The following is an 18930-nucleotide window of genomic DNA, read 5'->3' as shown; positions in this document are numbered from 1 at the left end:
TTTGAGACAGATTTTCTTGTGTGGATAGCAAGCTCTTGTATGTTTTCCTTCGGGTTCCGTAGTGCTCTTTCCAATAGGGAAACGACAGATCTGGGGGGTCTCTTCTCTGTTCATGAGAGTCACCCCTTTCGTCTTAGGGAAAAGAGATGTGAGAGTTTGGAGCCCTAATCCTCCAGATGAGTTTTCGTGTAAGTGTTTCTTCCAATGTTTGGTTAACCCTTCTCCCGTGGGTGAGTCTATCTTTTTGTTGCTATGGAGGATTATGATTCCTAGAAAGGTGAGATTCTTCACTTGGCAAGTTATTCGCGGCTGTATTAATACATTGGACAGGCTTGTGAGGAAGATGTCGTCGATGGTTGGGCCTTTCTGCTATATTCTTTATCGAAAGATGGAGGAAGACTTAGACCATATTCTTTGGCATTGTGATTTTGCGAGCTTTGTCTGGGATTCTTTTTTCCAGACGTTTGGCATGATGTGCGTACGTCACAGAGATGTTAGAGATATGATCGAGTAGTTCCTCCTCAATCTGCCTTTCCGAGAGAGAGGTTGTTTTCTGGGTGTTGTGGGGTGAGAGGAATAGCAGGGTGTTTAAGGGGTTGAGAGGGATGCTAGAGAAATATGGTCACTTGTTCACTTTCATGCTTCTCACTGGGCTTCAATTTCAAAGGCTTTTTGTAATTTTCCTCCTTGTAGAGGGAATCTCTCCTTTTTGTGGGCCTGATTTTTGTATGCCCCTATATTCTTTCATTTTTTTCTCAATGAAAGTTGTTCTTACCAAAAAAAAAAAAAAAAAAAAGTATCAAGAACTGATACGTTCCACCGTGAAGAGAAGTGAGCCTTTTAAAGGAGGGGTGTTCCAGCCATATGTTCCTTAAGCGAAACAGGCTCTAACCCCACTTATGAGAACCCAAGGTTAAAATGACCGACCAATGATCTGATGCGACTCTCGACCCCAACAATTGCCTACGATTACCAAATCTCTCGACCCAATCTTCCGACACCATAAACCTGTCCATCCTACTAGCCACCCTACAATTAGCCCACATAAACTTTCCGTCCACCAAAGGAGGGTCAAACAAATTACAGCCTTCGATAAAACTATTTAACTGTCTTGCAAATCAAGTGGACCTTCCTCCTAAAGCTTGCTCATAACAGAAGCTAATAACATGACAATCACCACTCACACACCACGTCAAACCACAAAGCCAAAAATGCTACCCAACTTCTCCATAAAAGCTTTTCTACCTTTGATCCTCTAAGGACCACAAACCCCAGAAACCTAGAAAACTTTGGAAGCGTTCTTCGTATCCACCTTACCAATCCCCAAATTCCCTCGTCCCTAAACCAAGACATCGATCTCCAATTAACCAAATGTGAACCACCTCATTCATCCGTAGGTACAGAAAAGTTCTCATATGCTTTTCTAGGTATCCTTTACTGTCACATAAAAGAGTCCTCATATGCTTTTCTAGATATCTTTAATCGTCGCAAGAATTTGAACCTAGATATAAAGCATATAAGAATTCCTCAACATGGATGGTAACAAAGTAGCATGCCACTATTGGAAACATAAACTATCACCAAGAAGACAGACCTCATCCATTTCAAGAAGAATTAGTACAAAGGTGTTAGTTAATTAATTTCAAAACAAATGAGTACAAAAGGGAAACACCCATTTATAAATGGGAAAGGGAATTAAATTACAAAACTCGCTCTTAAAAGTAATAATAAAAATAACCCCAGGTAAAACTAACTTTAAAATCTAAAATAAACCAAAGTTAAAACAATTACGAGTTAACCCATCAACCTATATCACTAGTTTAACATTGAAGAGTGAAGGGAGAAGTAAGAGTGTCCCACGGCAAACAAAATAATAATAACAATAACAATAATAATAATTCAATGACCATCAAATAAAACAAAACTACTTTGTCAAAATACTATACCTCCTCAACAAGGCGACGACGTCTCCCACCTGCGCGACTAGACCTACTAGTACCAAACTGTGTGCATGTCATGACAGAAAAGGAATTTGCAACTAATTTGCAACAACATAGTGCAGCATCTTTTCGTGTTGCTCCATCTTCATCATCCAGATACACAACGACTGATTCCCGAGCAAACTCAAGAAGGTCATGACCCTAAACCAAATAAACAAAATTGTAGATTAAAGAAATTTTGTACATAGAGTTAATTTCCAACTGTACACAATGAACCTTGAAGTTAAAACGAGCAAGTGTTTGCAATGCAAGCTGCACAAGAGATGAACCACAAAGGTCTGAAACTGGTTGAGGTACTGTCATCACATTTCCCCGCCCCACCACAGCAGCAGGCCTACCTTGAGGAGAATGTGATTTTGATAGAACCACTGAAATGCTATCTAAAAGGCGCTCTTGAATACTGGGAAGCAAAGTGGGAATACTGATACAAATAAAAGTAAATGGAAGCAACCATGAGAATTTTTTAAAGAATATTAAACAACAGCATATACAAGGAAAAAAGTTGGTGAAAGAATTATGTCTACCTGATAGTAATTTGCTCCAGGGATTCTACAAGTGTAGGGGAAAGACCAGCTGAGAACATGACGTCCAGGAGACCCCGAACATGAGATTCCATAGCAGGCCCCATGGCTTTTGCAATGCTTCCAACACAAGCCAAAGCCTCAAGTGAGGGTCTACCACGACGTGGAGCAATCTGAAGATTAAGATATTTTATAATTTTCACAAACCATCAAACTAGCTAACAAAATCACCATACTGCGAAAAATAAATAACTGGCATGTAGGGCAGAAAAATGCTAGCAAAATGTTGACATACTGCATCACGTAAGTGATTTGTAATAGTCGGCAAATAGAGTTTGAGTTCCCCATCTAAAGCACCAGCCATCTCTCCAAGGGCAATGAACCCACTGGCCCGCTCAGCTGGTGTTCTCAAAACAGTGAGAATATGATTCATGCATATCTACAAATTGTACACACATATTGTGAATTTCAAAGCAAATAAGCTCCAAAACAATTTGATCAGCAGCCAAGCTAAGACAGTATCACAAATAAGAAGGCAAAATTAACTAACCGTTAAATAGTTTGTCACAAATCTATCACGTAAAAAATGAGCGATTCTAGGTAATAATGAAGTTATGCTCAAGCGAACAAGACGGTCCCGGTGTTCCAGGTACCTAAGGACAATTTCAGCAACTTCTCTATATCTTGACATCATGAATTCACCGGTATTCCTATCAAAATAGAGAATATATCAATCAACAAGTGGTTGCCAAAAAGACTAAATAGAGAAGAACGCACTGCAGTTTACACTAGGGTCCTACAAATCATATGAGAAGTCTCAACATGAGTAAAGATTAAAAATAGTAAGGAAAAAATTTAATATTTCAAGAAAATGAATTAGCATTCTATCATTTACTTGACTACATTATTCTAAACGGAACAGAAATGATAATTTATGCTATTAAACACGCTTTGACTTCGGCAGTTAAATGGAACATATTACTTTGATATTCTAACTTTTTCAACTAGTTTCACATGAGACAGAGAAGATGTACTGGTAAAGGCAAGGAAATTCTGTGCTACCAATGTACAGAAAGACAGAAGCAGCACTAAGAGATGCTGAGTCCAAATCGCTTTTAGATGGTTGGTTAGAGGACGCCTTACTCAACCAAACAGAAAATACTTGATTTAACTAAGATCAAAATGTAAGAAACTTTACAAGCATGGCTTATAAAAGTGAGAATAAGGATCACATTAATCAGTTGAGCAAAATTTTACTTTCATCTACTTCTTATTTTCTTCTTTCTTTTTTTTAGCTGGGAGTCTCAAGAAATATTTTATTGATGAGGTGAAATATCCAAAGGAGAAGAGAAAAGTTCCAATCCAAAATTCCGTGAATCAGAAGACGGAAAACAAAAGAAACCAATTCCACATTGAAAAGGTGAAAGATGCAGACATCCATCAATAAATGTTGATGAACTTCACAGAGAAATAATGAGAAGATTCAAAAATGTACAATGGAAATAAACTCCCAAAGTAAAAGAATAGGAAAAAGAAAACGAATGTAACAAATCCTTCCTCGTCGAAACTGCAAAGTAAAGTAAAAGAATAAATGCATATAAATATCATAACGAGAATAGTGAACAAGTACATTAGAGAGAACACGATTTTGAGAGCCTTGAATATAGTGATGTCAAATTCTTAAATCCCCGATTGACCCAAAAGCTTAAGTTGATAGGTGAAGGCAAATTTAACATCATATCATCTATCAATCCCCCTCACTTGTGGGCTTGAAATTTGGAGAAGACCCAACAAGTAGAATTCAATATTAATTGGAGAGAAAATAACATCGTAGGGGTTTGGACACAAAACCTCTAGGACCACCTGCTCTGATACCATCTTAAATCACCAATTGGTTAAGCTGATGAGTGAAGGCAAATTTAATATCATATTATCTGATACAAATCTTTCCATCGAAACTTTAGTCTTATCTTCGAAGATACTTTGATTTCTAGCAAATCAAAGCTCGGAAGTTAAAGCTTCAATGGCATTAACCCAAAGTAGATGACCATGTGAAGATGAACCCGAGCAAATATAATATAGAAGGTTTTTTTTTTTTGTGAAACTACTTTTATTGAGAAAAAAATGAAAGAATGCAAGAGCATCCAAAAAAACAACCCACAAAAAACCCACTAAAGAAAGGGTTTCCAACTAGGTAAAATAAAGCCTAGAGAATAATTACAAAAAACTTTCGAAACCGAAACCCAAAGAAAAACATGAAACCTCACCAAACACCAGATCTCGCTATGGTCCCTCTCCACACCCCTAAACACTCGACTATTCCTTTTCCCCCAAAGATCCCACAAAAAAGTGCACACCCCCACAAACCACAGAAAACGGCCTTTCTCTTTGAAAGGCGGATGGAGAAGAAAATCCTCGATCGTTAACCACACATCCCTTTGGCAAGCAAACTTCTGCAAGAAACTATTCCAAACAGATCTCGAGAACTCATACTCCCAAAAAGAAAACCAAACACACTAAATCTTAAATAGCAAAAAAGAGAGAAGACCACAAACAAGTAGCAAAATGGCAAAAAAAAAAAAAAGAGGTGCCATTGATTTTAACCACTGCCCAAACATAATAAACATAGTGATGTTTGAAAAAAAATTCACAACTAAAGAAAGGAATATCATAAGATATTGTGTGAAAAAATTAAGACATTACAAATGACCCTTCCCCAAACACGAATACCAAGGAAAGACATCACTACCATAATTGACGCATACAAAATATAAATCTACACTAACCTCAAAAGCTCGCCAACTGCAAGTAAGGAACCATGTATACTGTGAACAGGAGCATTTTTACCCAACCCATCTTGTGTGGCTTCAAACATTCGATAGTACCTATCAGATGAAAGCAAAACATATACAGTTTCTTTTATCAAATAGAGTAGCAGTGAAGAGACGCATTTGCCAAATGCACACTAACAAAAAGATGCAAGCAAGTCAATTCTATGAACAGATATTCAAAACCCACGGGCATGCAGATACAAACACAGATAACAAAATAGTTCCTGAAAGCCAGAATTCACATCTCCAAAAAGATTTGCCTCTTGTTCAAAAAAAATAAAAATACACATATCCACAATCAACCAAGCCAACAATGAAAAACCAATAAGAAATGGACACACAAAAATCTTGCAATCGATTGTTCCTCACTTTCGGCCAAATTATTTAGTGCACTCAATCTTTGAAATTCTTCGGTATAATCCTCAATATTTTGATTCCTTGTTTGCAATGTTGAAATTGACCATAACGAAGCCTTTGATGACTTGGAAGAAATCTTTTCTTCATTATCCAAAGCATCTTAGGCCAACTTTGAATTGGACGCTTGCCATATAAAAGTCTATTATTTTGTAGTTGATCCTACCATGTCGATGCTCCAATTTTCAATTTAAAGGTCACCAATTTAACTTTTTTGAGAAAAAAAATTCAATATTCATTCTTCCATTATAGTTTGGAATGTCAATCTTCATCTTGTAATCCGGCTCTTGTCCCCAAGGAGGTCCTCGGAAGTTATACCAATTTTGATTGGGATCTTCATCTTCTCCTCTATAATCTTGGATTCTTGTTTGATGTCCTTGATAAGATTGATGAAATCTCGGGTATTCTTGATAAGGTTGATGACAATTTGATTGATAGGTTTGGACCAAGTAATCTTAATTGTCTGAAGAATCTGAATCATAGCCTAGAAGATAGTGAGGAATTGTTCTTACTTGGTAATGGTAATTTGGCACTTGGTTTTGTAGGTGTTGTGGCGGATAAGTCCTTCGGTTCAACTCTCTTGGAGGGGTTCTTGTACGTTCTTGATGTTTTAGTCCCCTGGAAAGAAGGTCTTCTGGATTTCCAATGGTTTGAAATTGTTGCCTTCTATTTTCTTGGTTTTCTTGAACTTTACCTACCTTTTCTTGTTCAGGTTCTTTTGCTTTACTCATTATACTAACCTCCTGAGTAAGATGCTCAATAGCTAGATGCATATCAGCCAAAGTAGTTTGAATTCGGTGTTCTCAAAACACAAGGCACACTCTAAAGCGAAAAGCCTTCTAATCGCCTTAAAGCGAGAGGCGATAAAAAAGCATTGCATGGATGAAGCGAGGCGCATATAATAAAATGCTGATAAATATTATATATAACTATTTTATAGGTAAAATAAATAAATAATCAATATTAGATATATGAAAATAAGATCAAAATTATTCATATTTAAATAAAGTTTGGAAAAAGTGGGGATCTATTAAAATAAAGTAGAGAATATTGTAAAAGCCCAGTTCTACAAGCATAACCAAACAAGCTTCAAACAGTGCCACCTGTTGGTCATGTAAGAAAATATTGTTGCTTTAAATTTAATGGAAGAGATAGACTGCCATCTGTCACACACATGCAACATGCAGATTTGATGTTCCTGACTTTTCTTCTTATTCTTCAATTTATTTTTTTCATGTCAATTCTTATTGATTGAGATTAACACTTCATCATCTTCGTCTTCTCTTTCTTTTTCTTCTCCGTTCTCTCTTCTTTTTTGGTCTTACGTCTTCTTCTTGTTATATGTTCTTCTCATCTTCCTAGTTTTCTTTTATTCTTCAAGCTTTGATACTCATTCTTTTTCTTCATCCTTGTATTATTATCTTTCCTCTCCCGACTCTTCCAAATTTCATGTTAATAGAGTTCTTTATCGCCCATGTTAATAAGTGCTCACCTGGCTTTATGGTGATGGTACAAAAGGTGAGAAATGGCGCACCAAGACGAGCGCCTTGTTGAAGGCACTCGCCTTGGATACTTCCAAGGCACAGAGGCTTCATCTCACCTCGCCTCTCGCCATAGGTGCTCGCCTCAACAACACTAGTTTGAATTCCAGCCATGTTTTCATTGATGGTACCGACTGCGACTTCTACTTGGGAAAGTTGCCAATTAATTGATCTTGGAGATGAGGAAGAAGCTTTTTCTTCTGGAGGGAATGGGTAGGTTTGGTGTTCTTGCCCATCATCAGGTCTCCTTTCACAAGCATGCTCTGATACCAAAGTTGATGTAGAACCAATTCTAGGAGAACTTAGAAACTAAGAATTTTATTATATCATTCAAATGAAGACCATCCCTCTTTAAATAAACCCAAAGAGGAAGGGTTTGATCACACCTAATTTAAAACAAACCTTACCTCTTTAAATAGACCCGAAAAAGGAAGAACTTGTTAACACATAAACTAAATTTAAACTTTAATCAAAACTTGAAAAACTGAAAATAGTAAAAATAACAATACAAAGGAAAGAATAGAAATATCCTATACAAACAGTAAACTACCCAAAAGCCCCTACATCAATAATCTCGCAAAGTCGTCTTTGAAAATATCCCAAAATTGGACAAAGAACTCGATTGTAAAGCCATCAGGCCGGGGGCCTTGTTTTTACCCAAATTAAGTACTACATGCCAAATTTCTCCATCTGAAAAACCTACCACTAACATTCTGTTATCACTGTGAGAGACCAAGACCAGCAAAGGTTGAAAGGAAAAGCTCGATGACCTGGAATTCTTGTGTATAATGTTGAGAAAAAACCTAGTATCTCTTCCTCTATATCATCATAAGTTGATAAAGGTGCACCCAAAACTAATTGAAGTTCAGAGAGCAAGACTTGCCATTTCTTTGTTGCCAAATAACGATGAAAGAAACCAGAATTGGCATCCCTTCTTTTAGCCACTAAAGCTTGCATTTTTTAATTTAGTTACGCTCTTCAATGAGGTAAAAGATTCATCAATTCACCTTTGGCAAAGTAACAGCTTGTAATTCTTTAGAAGAAAGAACATCTGAAATGCTTCAATTTCAACTAAGAGATTCTGCTCCACTTACTTGCTGAGATTCTTGGTTGTGATGCTAATTCTTAAGCACTGACTTGAGGTTTCAAAGCTTAGAGTGGAAAGTAAAACTAGTCCAACCACTAAAGGAATCTCCAATAAAGTTTTTCAAATAATCTCACAGCATTCTTTGTTAGATAACCAAGAATTGTAAAAACAAAAAAGAAGATGGTCCCCATGTGAAATTTCCAGTTTCTAACACAATTGAAAAGTGATCTGAGAAGATTTGAATTAGTCTACGAACCTCGGAGTTGACAAACATTAAATAGTCCTTTGAAATAAAGAATTTCTTTCAAAGCTCCTTTCTTTTCATCAATGAAAAGTTATATTTCCTTTTCAAAAAAAATTAATTGAAAAGTGATCAGAGAAGATTCGATTTAGTCTACGAACCTTGGAGTTCACAAACATTAAAGCCCAATCCTTTGAAATGAAAATTTGATCCAGCAAGGAGTGAAGAATGCAATCCCCTGATCTTGACCAAGTAAAATCACAATCGGACAGGGAAAGCTCTACAAGACTTACATCGTCAATTAAGCCTTTTTTTATTTGATAGAAACAAATGTTTTCATTGACGTATAAGCCTCTTTTTTGGAACAATAGAATCCAAGGAAGGTTGGTTAGACAAATCACACCATAAAAGAACAGAATCAACCTTAAAAACCAGTGACTTTTCACAAACGATTGGTCGTAATAAAAGCTGAGATTGATGCATTGCACTTGTCATTAGTGAGTCTTTGGACATTGAAGATGAAATAATGGGAGTTATCGTTTCCACACTTTTTCACTCCAACAGGAGACTCGTGCACTGCTTGTATCATTAATTCCTTTGTGGTAGCAGCAGAAGGAGGATTATTAATGTTCATGGGACCAACTACCTTTTCATTAATGATTCTCTCACCAAAACCACGTTTTGGACAAATAACCTCCGCACGAAATTTGTCATAATTACTACTCTTCATGCAACAGGGGAACGCTCAGACTGCCCAAATAAACCCACGGCAATCTTCAAACTGCATTCTAAAATTTCAGGCGCCAAGATATTCTCCTCAACCAGAGACTTTCCATCTAACATTACCGAACAAATTTGAAAAGCATCAAGAGAACTTGAAAAGTCCATCGCAAATAACATGCCATGACTTGAGGACTTCACACTCAAGGCTTCCACTGGAACGATCTCTCCAAATTTAAGAGAATTCACCGAGAAAGAAATCTTTTAAGAATTTGTGAAGAAATACAAATGAAACCCCTTAATTGCCTACCAGTGGCTTCAAAGATTGATCTCTTCCAATATGGAAAAGGTAAGTTCTTGATGCAAATTCAACCCCCGTAACTTCTGATAAACTCTTGTATGAGAATGAAGCCAACTGGACCAATTTTCTACATTCAAATGCAAATTCTCGTCTAACTTCCAGTTCCATTTTCCATCAAAAGTGAGATATCCAAGGTCTTTATTCAATTTAATCAAAGTCTTGTCCTCCATGAATGGATTGATCGACGATTGAGATTGAAAATAACCTTCAAGTACTGCCTTAATCATCTTCCAAGAATAATGCGCTAATAGTCTGGTAACCAAATCAAGCTTCAAATTCACTACTTCCTTCTCTTTTCGAACCCAAACAAGAATGATCTTGGACTGAATACTATCAAAAGCCAAGAGGGAATCTCTGATCATCTTCCAAAAAACTAACCATCCTTTCTTATCTATACCAGTAAGGACATGAAGATTTTTCCTTCCACCAATAGCAGGCCAAACCGCACACTCAAAAAACCAACCGACCAAAGAACAAACTTAGCTAAACGAACAAGTTTTTTTCGTATCTGTTTTTTCTTCCTTTTGCAAAATATATGTGTGCATATTTCACAATATGTCAACATATGCACATATATATTTATTTTTGTAGAAAAAAAAATAATGTGTCATCGACGTTTCGTGTCCTACTTTTTTTTAAATTGACATGTCACTGTGTCGGTGCCGTGTTGCATTTGTATCGCATGTCCATGTCTGATTCTTAGCCAATGTCAATCGAAGAGGGAGGCTAATCGGAAAGGGGTGAGGAAGGACAGGAGAGGAGAAAGGAGAAAGCATTATCTTTTGGCTTTTGTCATGACAAAACTGTTCTACTAGTTCCCTCAAGCCGCTTGTAACTAACCAAAAGAAAAGAAGTTGGTCGTGTTTCACAGGGATCAAATGCATGCCACAGTCCATCTTGGGAGTCTTCGAAGCCAACTGGACTGCCAATACCTTATTGTCCATATTACGAATTTTAATATAAACATAATCGTTTGGTATAGGTATGTTCAATTTTTTTTCTTTCCAAAACCCAAAACCAATTGAATTTATACCAGAAAGGCCAAACGAACCGGTTTCAACCCAAACCAATAGTGGTTTAAGTCGGTTTGAGCAAATCTTTTACTTTTCCCTTGCACCCCTAGCTTCCCCATCAGACAAAGAGAAATGAAACTTAAACGAATAGGAAACCAAGCTCCTTGAGCATACCAAAAGTCAATATGAAACGATATTTAAAGGAAGATGGATGATAGAGACAGGGAAGTGTAGAGCAAATGGTGTATCCCCCCCCCACCCACAAACTTATCTTCCCAAAAGTACGTTTTCTTTCCCTCCTCCACCACACAATGAACCATGAGGGTGTTTACTATCATCAAATAGAATCAAATACAAGGGATTAGCCCTATATTTATAGATAATTTAAGCTAACTAATCAACTAAACTGACTCAACCAAATAAAACAAAATTACAAAGTAATCCTCACATAATATGTGCTACATCATTTATCCTCTTATGACTTTGTAATTTCTTTTACTTCTTCACTTTACAGTAAGTTTCTATACTATGACAAACGAAACTTAACATAACATTAATCATCTACCTATTATATTTTTCATAACTGACCATTGCACACAACTACATGTCTCACCCTTTTCAATAACACGGAGGAAAGCTCGAGTGGCTTTATTCTATCAAGTAAAGAAAGGTAATATTTATTCTATCAAACATAAAGAAATTAACAAAACATTAAACAATCTACCTACTATGTTTTCTATAACTGACCATTGCACACGCCAACGTGTCTCACGCTTTTCAATAACACGAAGGCAAGCACGCAATGCCTCCACAGCCCGCTCCCGAACAGCTAGTTGTGGATCCCGCAAAGCAACCCAAATGGCATCCACAAATTCTGGTACATGAACATTGAAAACTGTTGAAGCATTTTCGGCCATTTCCTACAATAATTTACAATGAGAAAATAATAATGTCGATTAGTTCACGTGATCAAAATCCTTATATAATTTTCCACAAGTTCATATCAAAAATAAACTCCACTTCATTTTTCTCATTTAAACATCAAAACTCCATTTAAACAGAAAATAATCTTTAAGAATTTAACAATTCCTACCAAGGATATAACATACACTTCATTTGGGTTCATAAATAGATCCAAGTAGAAGGTTAATAATCAAATTTTATTTACTACAATTAAAACGATGAATTACCTTCAGGATTAAGACAGCAGCAAAGCGACGATACTCGATCCTTTCCCCACGCAACCATTCCAAAGCAATTTTTACCTGAGAATGGAAGACAATATAGCACTTGCTTGTACAAACTAATCATATTAGATAAGAAAAGTTTAGCACAGACCTGGCGTTCAACTTCATCTGCTGTCATTGCTCCACCCGCTCTAGCTAGATGACCCAAAACTCGGCTAGCGAGGACCAAAATTTCAGGATCACGCTTCAATTCAAATACATTCCTAATATAATTAGAAAATTTTGAAACTTTCGAAGCATTTTCACCCAGAGCCACATCAATCAACTCATCAATAGCCCTTAAAGCTCCCAAATTTTCAGCTACATCATTACTTTCTAAAAGAGTAGAAATACGATCATATAATTGATCCATGAACCGGGAAAATGTTTCCCCGTTAAGATCACGAGCTGCTTCTTCAATGTGTTTCTTTAATGCTGATGGAGCCCCCTCCTATAAACAAATGATGGTTAAGAAAAGAATTCAACAGAACATAAGAAGCAAACTAGTAAATTATCCATCATTCATTATACCAGAAAAACAATTAATAGTTGAAAGCATGAAAAGATTCACAAAATTTTCAAAGACCTTAAAGGCAAATCCATTATATGCTATCGAACAAATAAATGGTAAAAGCAAATAAACTATTACGCCGGTGAACTAAATTATAATGCCCATTGTACCAACAGTAGGAAACTTTTACTACTGACGCCGCTAGCCCAAATCAATGAAACCTAAACTACATGTTCCACTGATCTCCAACTACCTTAAGCTAAAATTTATCAGAACTTCCTCCACCGAATTTAGCAAAGCACAAAACAGGGCTCGATAGCAACAAACGCAACTTACGAAAACAAAACCAAATCACTTATTGTCGAGTATATCAAGAATTGGGCATTTTCAGCTCTCTTGTAAGGTTTCGACGAGTCTGAAAACAAAACAGCAAACAAAGAAGAAAGAACTCGAAGCGTACCTTGGGATGACCGCGAATGCAGAGGTCGGAGAGGATACGGTTGAGAGAGTCGAAGTTGCCTCCGCTAGTGGCAGCGGAGGAGGAGCGGAGCGACTGGCCTGAAGTTGCCATCAGGCCACAAAACCCTAAACCCCAGAAGAAGCTTTCTTGAACTAAAACGTTTTCTAGCTCATTCCTTGGCTTTTTTGAGCCCTAAATCTTCAGAATCATTGAAAACAGCATAATATCATAGTGAGAGCTCTCCTGTTGAGCGTGATAACGAAGGCTCTGTTAATTTGTCCGCTCGCATGCCAGCCGCGTCCTGGTCTAAGCGCTCTGGAAACCTTGGATCATTTGTTTGCTTCTTTTTCCCTTTTTTTTTTTATTTCTTTTTGGAAATTGCAAAACACATCCTCGAATTGTAGAGTTTTACAATCAAGACCTCGAATTTTCGATTTGATCCATCACCCGCAAAAGATGGGAATTTTTAACAGATGCCCAAATGAAAAAATGTTACTTTTTAGAAAATTAAGTGGAATTGTAACATCTAGGTTGCGCCTCAGACTTATAATGATAAGTGATGTGGAGTCTTTGTGTCGTCGTTTTATTCTCGAAAAGAGTTGATCAATTTTATTCTCGAAAAGAGTCGATCAAAAGAATTTTATATTGTACTGAACTCAACTGATATTACGAAGACATAGCAACAGTGGTAAGCACATATCGATCTGTAAGAAAGTGTTAAATTTATATCATTAAGTTAATTCTATAGTTATAGCAGTAAATGGGAGGAGGATTTGGTGTGGATAGGAATAAATTGTGTAAAATAAAAATGCATAAAGTAAGATAAAGGTAAATGTAACTATAGATTAGAAGATCTAGTTAGGGGAGTAAAGGGATTTCTAAGTAATTTTGATCATTGAAATTGTTGATTAAGCATACATTCAACATATATGTTCACAACTAATTGCTTGGAAGATCAAATTAGCCTTGTGGACAAAATAATTTTGAACGAACCAAGAAAGCGCCCTAATTATTAATTAAAGTCTAAGCTCTAATTAAACTACAAGCCTCGAGTTTTATTGGGTTCTAAGCCACCATATGAAACTCAAGTCATGAGCATTAAGATTAAGGGTTCAATTGTGTGGTTAATCACCTTGGAAAGCCTAATTAATTAACCAAATTCTCCTTTGAACTAAGCTAAGACATGCATAACTAAGACCCAAGAAAAGCTATAAGCCCTAGTATACAATTCTTTATCCTTTACTATTTAGTTGATTCCAAGCATTGACGAATAACTAGGAAACATGCGAGCCTAAAATCATTTAGCCAATACATACTTTCGAGGGGAGGGGTGTTAATCTATTTAAGAACATCTAGATATGCACAAGATTCAAAAGAAACATAGATCAAATGTCATTAACTTAATCAAAAAAATCTCACAAGATTACAAAGGGTTTACTTCCACAATTTAGATACAACTTACATCATGAATCCATAAACAAATCGAGAAGGAAGTTTCAATAAATTGTTACAACCCAAAAGAAAATAAAGAACCTAAGTAAAAGATGAAAAAGAAGAGAAAAATTGTTGCATCTTTTCTTTAAAATTCATCCTCTTTTGCCCTAAAAATCGAGGGAATATTTATAAAAATCTGCCAAGCGTCGGTGTACTATTGGAGAGCACAGCTGCGCTCTAGACCTTTTTTACCGTAGCGCCAGCCTTTTGCATAGGGGTTTATGCTGCCCGATGTGTAGAGTGTCGTTGCACTATTGGAGAACGCAGTCACGCTCACGGCAAGTGGGCATTCTGCCTTTGAGTATAGCGCACGGCGCCAAGCAGGGCACCATTGTGCTCCTTCCGAGGGCAAAATGGTAATTTTGCTCCTTTTGCTGCTATTTGCTCCATTTTGATTCAAAAATGCATCTAAAACGTCCTAAGGGTCTCATTTGCTCGTTTATCCATCAAAACACTAAATAAAACATTAAATTCTTAAGAATTAACATGATTTAGGTGGGAATAAATCGTTCTTTTAGAGAGTTATCAATAAATAGCAAATTTATAAATATTGAGTTTGTGAAACATTTTCTTATATTTCACTAGTGGTTGGATTTTAGAGTGGTTTAAATTTGTCATCTTAATTATTTTAATATAGTTAAGTTTAAAATAATTTGAAAAAAAAATTGAAGAATATTTGTTTTTTTTGGATTTTAAAATATAGATTTGACTAAAATTATAATTTTATTTGATTGATTATTTTAATAATTTCATATTGATTTTTGGATAATTAGCCTTTGGACTCATTAATCGGTTTGGATCGGCGTTTGGCTTGTTGATTGATTTGGATCAATCATGGCTTGTTGATTGGTTCGAATTGACCCATGGCTTGTTGATCGACTTGGATTGGCCTCTTGCTTGTTGAATAACTTGGGTTGATCTCTAGCTTGTTGATTAGTTTGAATTAGTTTGTGGCTTATCAATCGGCTAAGATTGGCCTCTAGCTTTTTTATGAGCTTGGATCGACCTTTGGCTTATTGATCAACTAAGATTAGCCTTTGGTTTGTTGATCGGCTTGGATCTGCATCTGGCTTGTTCATTAGCTTTAGAGTGTACCTACTACGGGTATGCGTTGGGTTAAATATTTTGGACCAAACCCAAAATAATTCAGGATGAAGGTTGGCTAGTCAAATGACCCCGAGTGGGTAACCACCCTCCCTTTAATTTTTGGGTCGGTTGGTCAGGGTTGTACAACATTTTTTTTCTCCTTCTTTTTTTTTTTTTTTTTAGTTTTTGTATCACCCTTGTGGTTAGTAACTGACAAAAGTTCAATTTTTCTTTATGCAACCCCATATATGGATCAATGAGTTGTGAGTGAGTCACATGATAGTTAACATTTTGCAAATGAAGTCCATGTGTCAGTTGTAAGAGCAAATCCTTTGAGAATTGCTAGCTAAAAATGCCTTTCATACTTCTTTTTTTCCTCAATAAGTTATAGCTGATAGTTGTTGCTTGTTACTCTTGAAGTAAGGGTCAAACTTAGGACAAGACACACGCAAATTTGTCTAAAACACCTCATTCTCATAAATTTGAATGGAAACTCATCAAGCATTAATATCTTAGCACACGCTTCTCTTTTACAAGTTTGTTGATTCAAAAATGTAGTCACAGAATTACTACCAACGTTTTCCACTATTGGAAGGTTGAGGAGATCAAAGTAATTTCGTCCTTTTTTCTTCCTCGCTATATGGATACTTTTCCTAGTTTTTTAATGCTTCATAAGTCCCCAAGTAAGTAGTATCACACACAATGCTATTTACCCACAATAATTTACATGTGCACCTAGTACTAATTCTCATTACCAACTTTGTGAATCGATCTCATATAGTAGTAGATTGTCTTCTTAATGGTTCTAGTTCTCTTCTTATTAGGTAGTGGAGTAAACCACACAATTCAGTTGCGTTAGCAATGGAGGGAGTGGGCGGTAAGACTAAGGCTAGGACCTAAGGGCTAATGCGAGGGCTATAACTAAGTTTGACTATGTTGTCTGCATACTACTTCTATGATCTATAAATGTAAGCTAAGAGTCAAAACAAAATAACCACTCACGATGAAAAAGATTCAACTAATTCAAAATAAATACTAGAACTGAATTCAAAATTCTCAATTTTTAAATATATATTTTGCAAAGTAAACCATTAAAAATTCACATGATTTGGAAGCATTTTACCACACTTGAGAAAGTTCATATAAGATACGATCAATAGATCTTCATTCACAATTCTAGACTTTTCACTATTATGTAAACCCGTTAACCTTAGTTACCTAAGCAAGCAAGTGTAAGTTAATTGATGTCTTCCAAATGAGTTGTAATGAATTATCTTTTGGTTAGGAGTGATGGAGAAAGAAAGTAAAACTAAAGAGCAAGAGAACTCTGGATGGCTATATAGGAAAGAATGGTAATTTTGGCTAAGTATGGAATCAAAAGGGAGACCATGCTACCTAATGAGATTTAATGCTGAATTGTATTGTTGATGGAGTGGGAAGAAAATGGCTATTCATCTCAAACGCGTTTTAATCCTTCATTAGTGGACTAAGTGGTCGCCAAGGAGATTTCATGCAAGAAAGTTTTGGCGATCCGCATAGGAAGAAAGGCCATTCATTTAAATGGTTTGGATAGATTATCCGGCTATTTGTGTAATTCCTAAGTGGCATTCAAAGCTCCGTGTGTCTATTTTCTGTGTTGTGCTACTGGAAGGCAAAAATCATCGGAATAATCCGAAGGAACAAAAATAAAGACGAAGGGTTTGTTTCTCGGGTGAAACTAGGCCATCAGTGAAGAATTGAAGCTCCAAGACGAATCAAGAAGATTTTTGAGGACTAACTTTTGAGGTAATATTTGTTAACTCAGTATAAATAAACTTTGTAGAATGAAACTTTTTAAGATGGGCCTGAAAATCGAGTTATATAATTTTTGGAATTTGAACTAGAAACTTGTTGAAACCAGCAGGCAGCTGCTTGAATTTGGGGCCAATAGATGAAGCTTTGAATCTCTAGATAAAAGGACGAGGAATTTCGAGCTGAAAATTTCGGTAATGTTGCTAACTTGATTCTAAGAAAGTTTGTAGAAGGAATTTCCCTTGAGATGAGTTCTAGAAATTTAAGTTATGAATTGTTGAAATTGAATCTACAGTTTTGATGATCCAAAATTTTTCTAAGTTGGGAGTGTGGGAGATCAAATGGTGGCATTCTTTGAAATACCCCAATCCCTACCAAATTGGCTAAGTGTCCGACCCTCAAAATGAATGGGTAAGGAGGCACAATGTGATGGTTTGGCATTGAGCTTGATTTATTGAGTAGGCTAAAAGGAAGTCTAATGGTAACACTGTAGTATGTTTATACGTGTAGTAGGTCGCCCTTGAAAGCCTATCAAAGCCTTAAGGAAGCAAACTTGAAGGACCTGTGAGTGACTAATAAATGATTTATAAATATTTTTAATTAATCCATGCTTTATTGACAATTACTTTATGTTGTTATTTTAACCAAAGAAGTTCCAAGCAACGCATTTCCCTATAAGTTTATAAAACGCATGCTAGTTACAGAAAGTTTATGAATATGCTTTGTACAGTGCGGTAGTTTTCAAGTTCTGCATGTTTAAGTTACAATTATTTGTATTATGTTTTAAAGCATATATGCTCTTAATGTGTTGACCAGGCGTTAGCAAATGATATTCTTTGACTTTTTTATGAGATTAAGCTTTTTAAGTAAGCTTGTTTTATGAAAATGTTTTCTATGCAAAGTATTTCAAGCTCAATACTGAAGTACAAGAGAGGTATTCTGAGTTGTATTACCCCGGTTTCAGTTATGTTATGATTTGGACTGAAGTACTTAGAGGCTTCGTTTCACTCTTGTTCAGTGATAAGCAGTGGTGCCCTCTTCAGTTATGCCTGGAAATCAGGATCTTAGTTTGCTCCTAACCGTGCACGTATGACAGTTAATCAGCTCAGTAGGATTGAACCATGAAGGTTCTTTCCTAGCATTGGTTGAAAGGTGCTGAAAAAAAAGGTTCTCACCCTAGGCCCAGGCTTATGTTGAGAGATCGAACAAAAGGGTTCTCTCTAAAACATGATATCCGACAATGGAGATTAAACCACGAGGGTTTCTTTCCTAGCATTGGCTAAAAGGTGTTGAAGCAAAAAGGGTTCTACCCCAAGCCCAGGCTTATGTTTGCAGAAATTGAAAACAAAAGGGTTCTCAATCTTGACATGAATATCCGATGAGTTGAATTGAACACGAGGGTTTTCTCTCATCCGAGAATCAGTTTAGCTATGTTTTCATAATATAATTGGTTTTAAAAGTTTTTTATGTACATGTTTGTTTGGCATGTTTATTCCAGTATTACTGTTTTTCTAGCTTTCAGTTTAAGCATGAGATTTATGTTTTTATTAAGTCACTCCTGGCAAGTAGCTCAATTCTTTCAAATGTTTTTCTTTTCCAGGTAAGTGGTCATCTCCCGCAGAGGTTAGCTGTC

The 18930-nt window shown here is 36.3% G+C and overlaps 1 protein-coding gene across 3 annotated transcripts in view; it reads right to left on the bottom strand.

Moving 5' to 3' along the window:
* Positions 1-13037, bottom strand: part of LOC120069804 (serine/threonine-protein kinase TOR) — a 62405-nt gene extending 49368 nt beyond the window's left edge. Inside the window, exons 1-10 of one of the 3 annotated variants that reach the window (XM_039021615.1) lie at positions 12927-13037; positions 12068-12406; positions 11920-11994; positions 11477-11649; positions 5308-5406; positions 3072-3231; positions 2817-2960; positions 2525-2694; positions 2217-2421; positions 1947-2141 (exon numbers count right to left, since the gene is read on the bottom strand). In XM_039021615.1, the coding sequence (XP_038877543.1) occupies positions 1947-2141; positions 2217-2421; positions 2525-2694; positions 2817-2960; positions 3072-3231; positions 5308-5406; positions 11477-11649; positions 11920-11994; positions 12068-12406; positions 12927-13037 (1671 nt within the window). Of the gene's footprint in view, positions 1-1946; positions 2142-2216; positions 2422-2524; positions 2695-2816; positions 2961-3071; positions 3232-5307; positions 5407-11453; positions 11650-11919; positions 11995-12067; positions 12407-12926 lie in introns of those variants that run through there. The other 2 variants (XM_039021616.1, XM_039021618.1) reach the window with 2 other exon arrangements.
* Positions 13038-18930: the final 5893 nt, after the last annotated feature.

Source organism: Benincasa hispida, unplaced genomic scaffold (genome assembly GCF_009727055.1).
Source record: "Benincasa hispida cultivar B227 unplaced genomic scaffold, ASM972705v1 Contig596, whole genome shotgun sequence".
NCBI lineage: Eukaryota > Viridiplantae > Streptophyta > Magnoliopsida > Cucurbitales > Cucurbitaceae > Benincasa > Benincasa hispida.
Note: the sequence above shows the minus strand (reverse complement) of the source record. Positions and strands in the feature narration are given on the sequence as shown.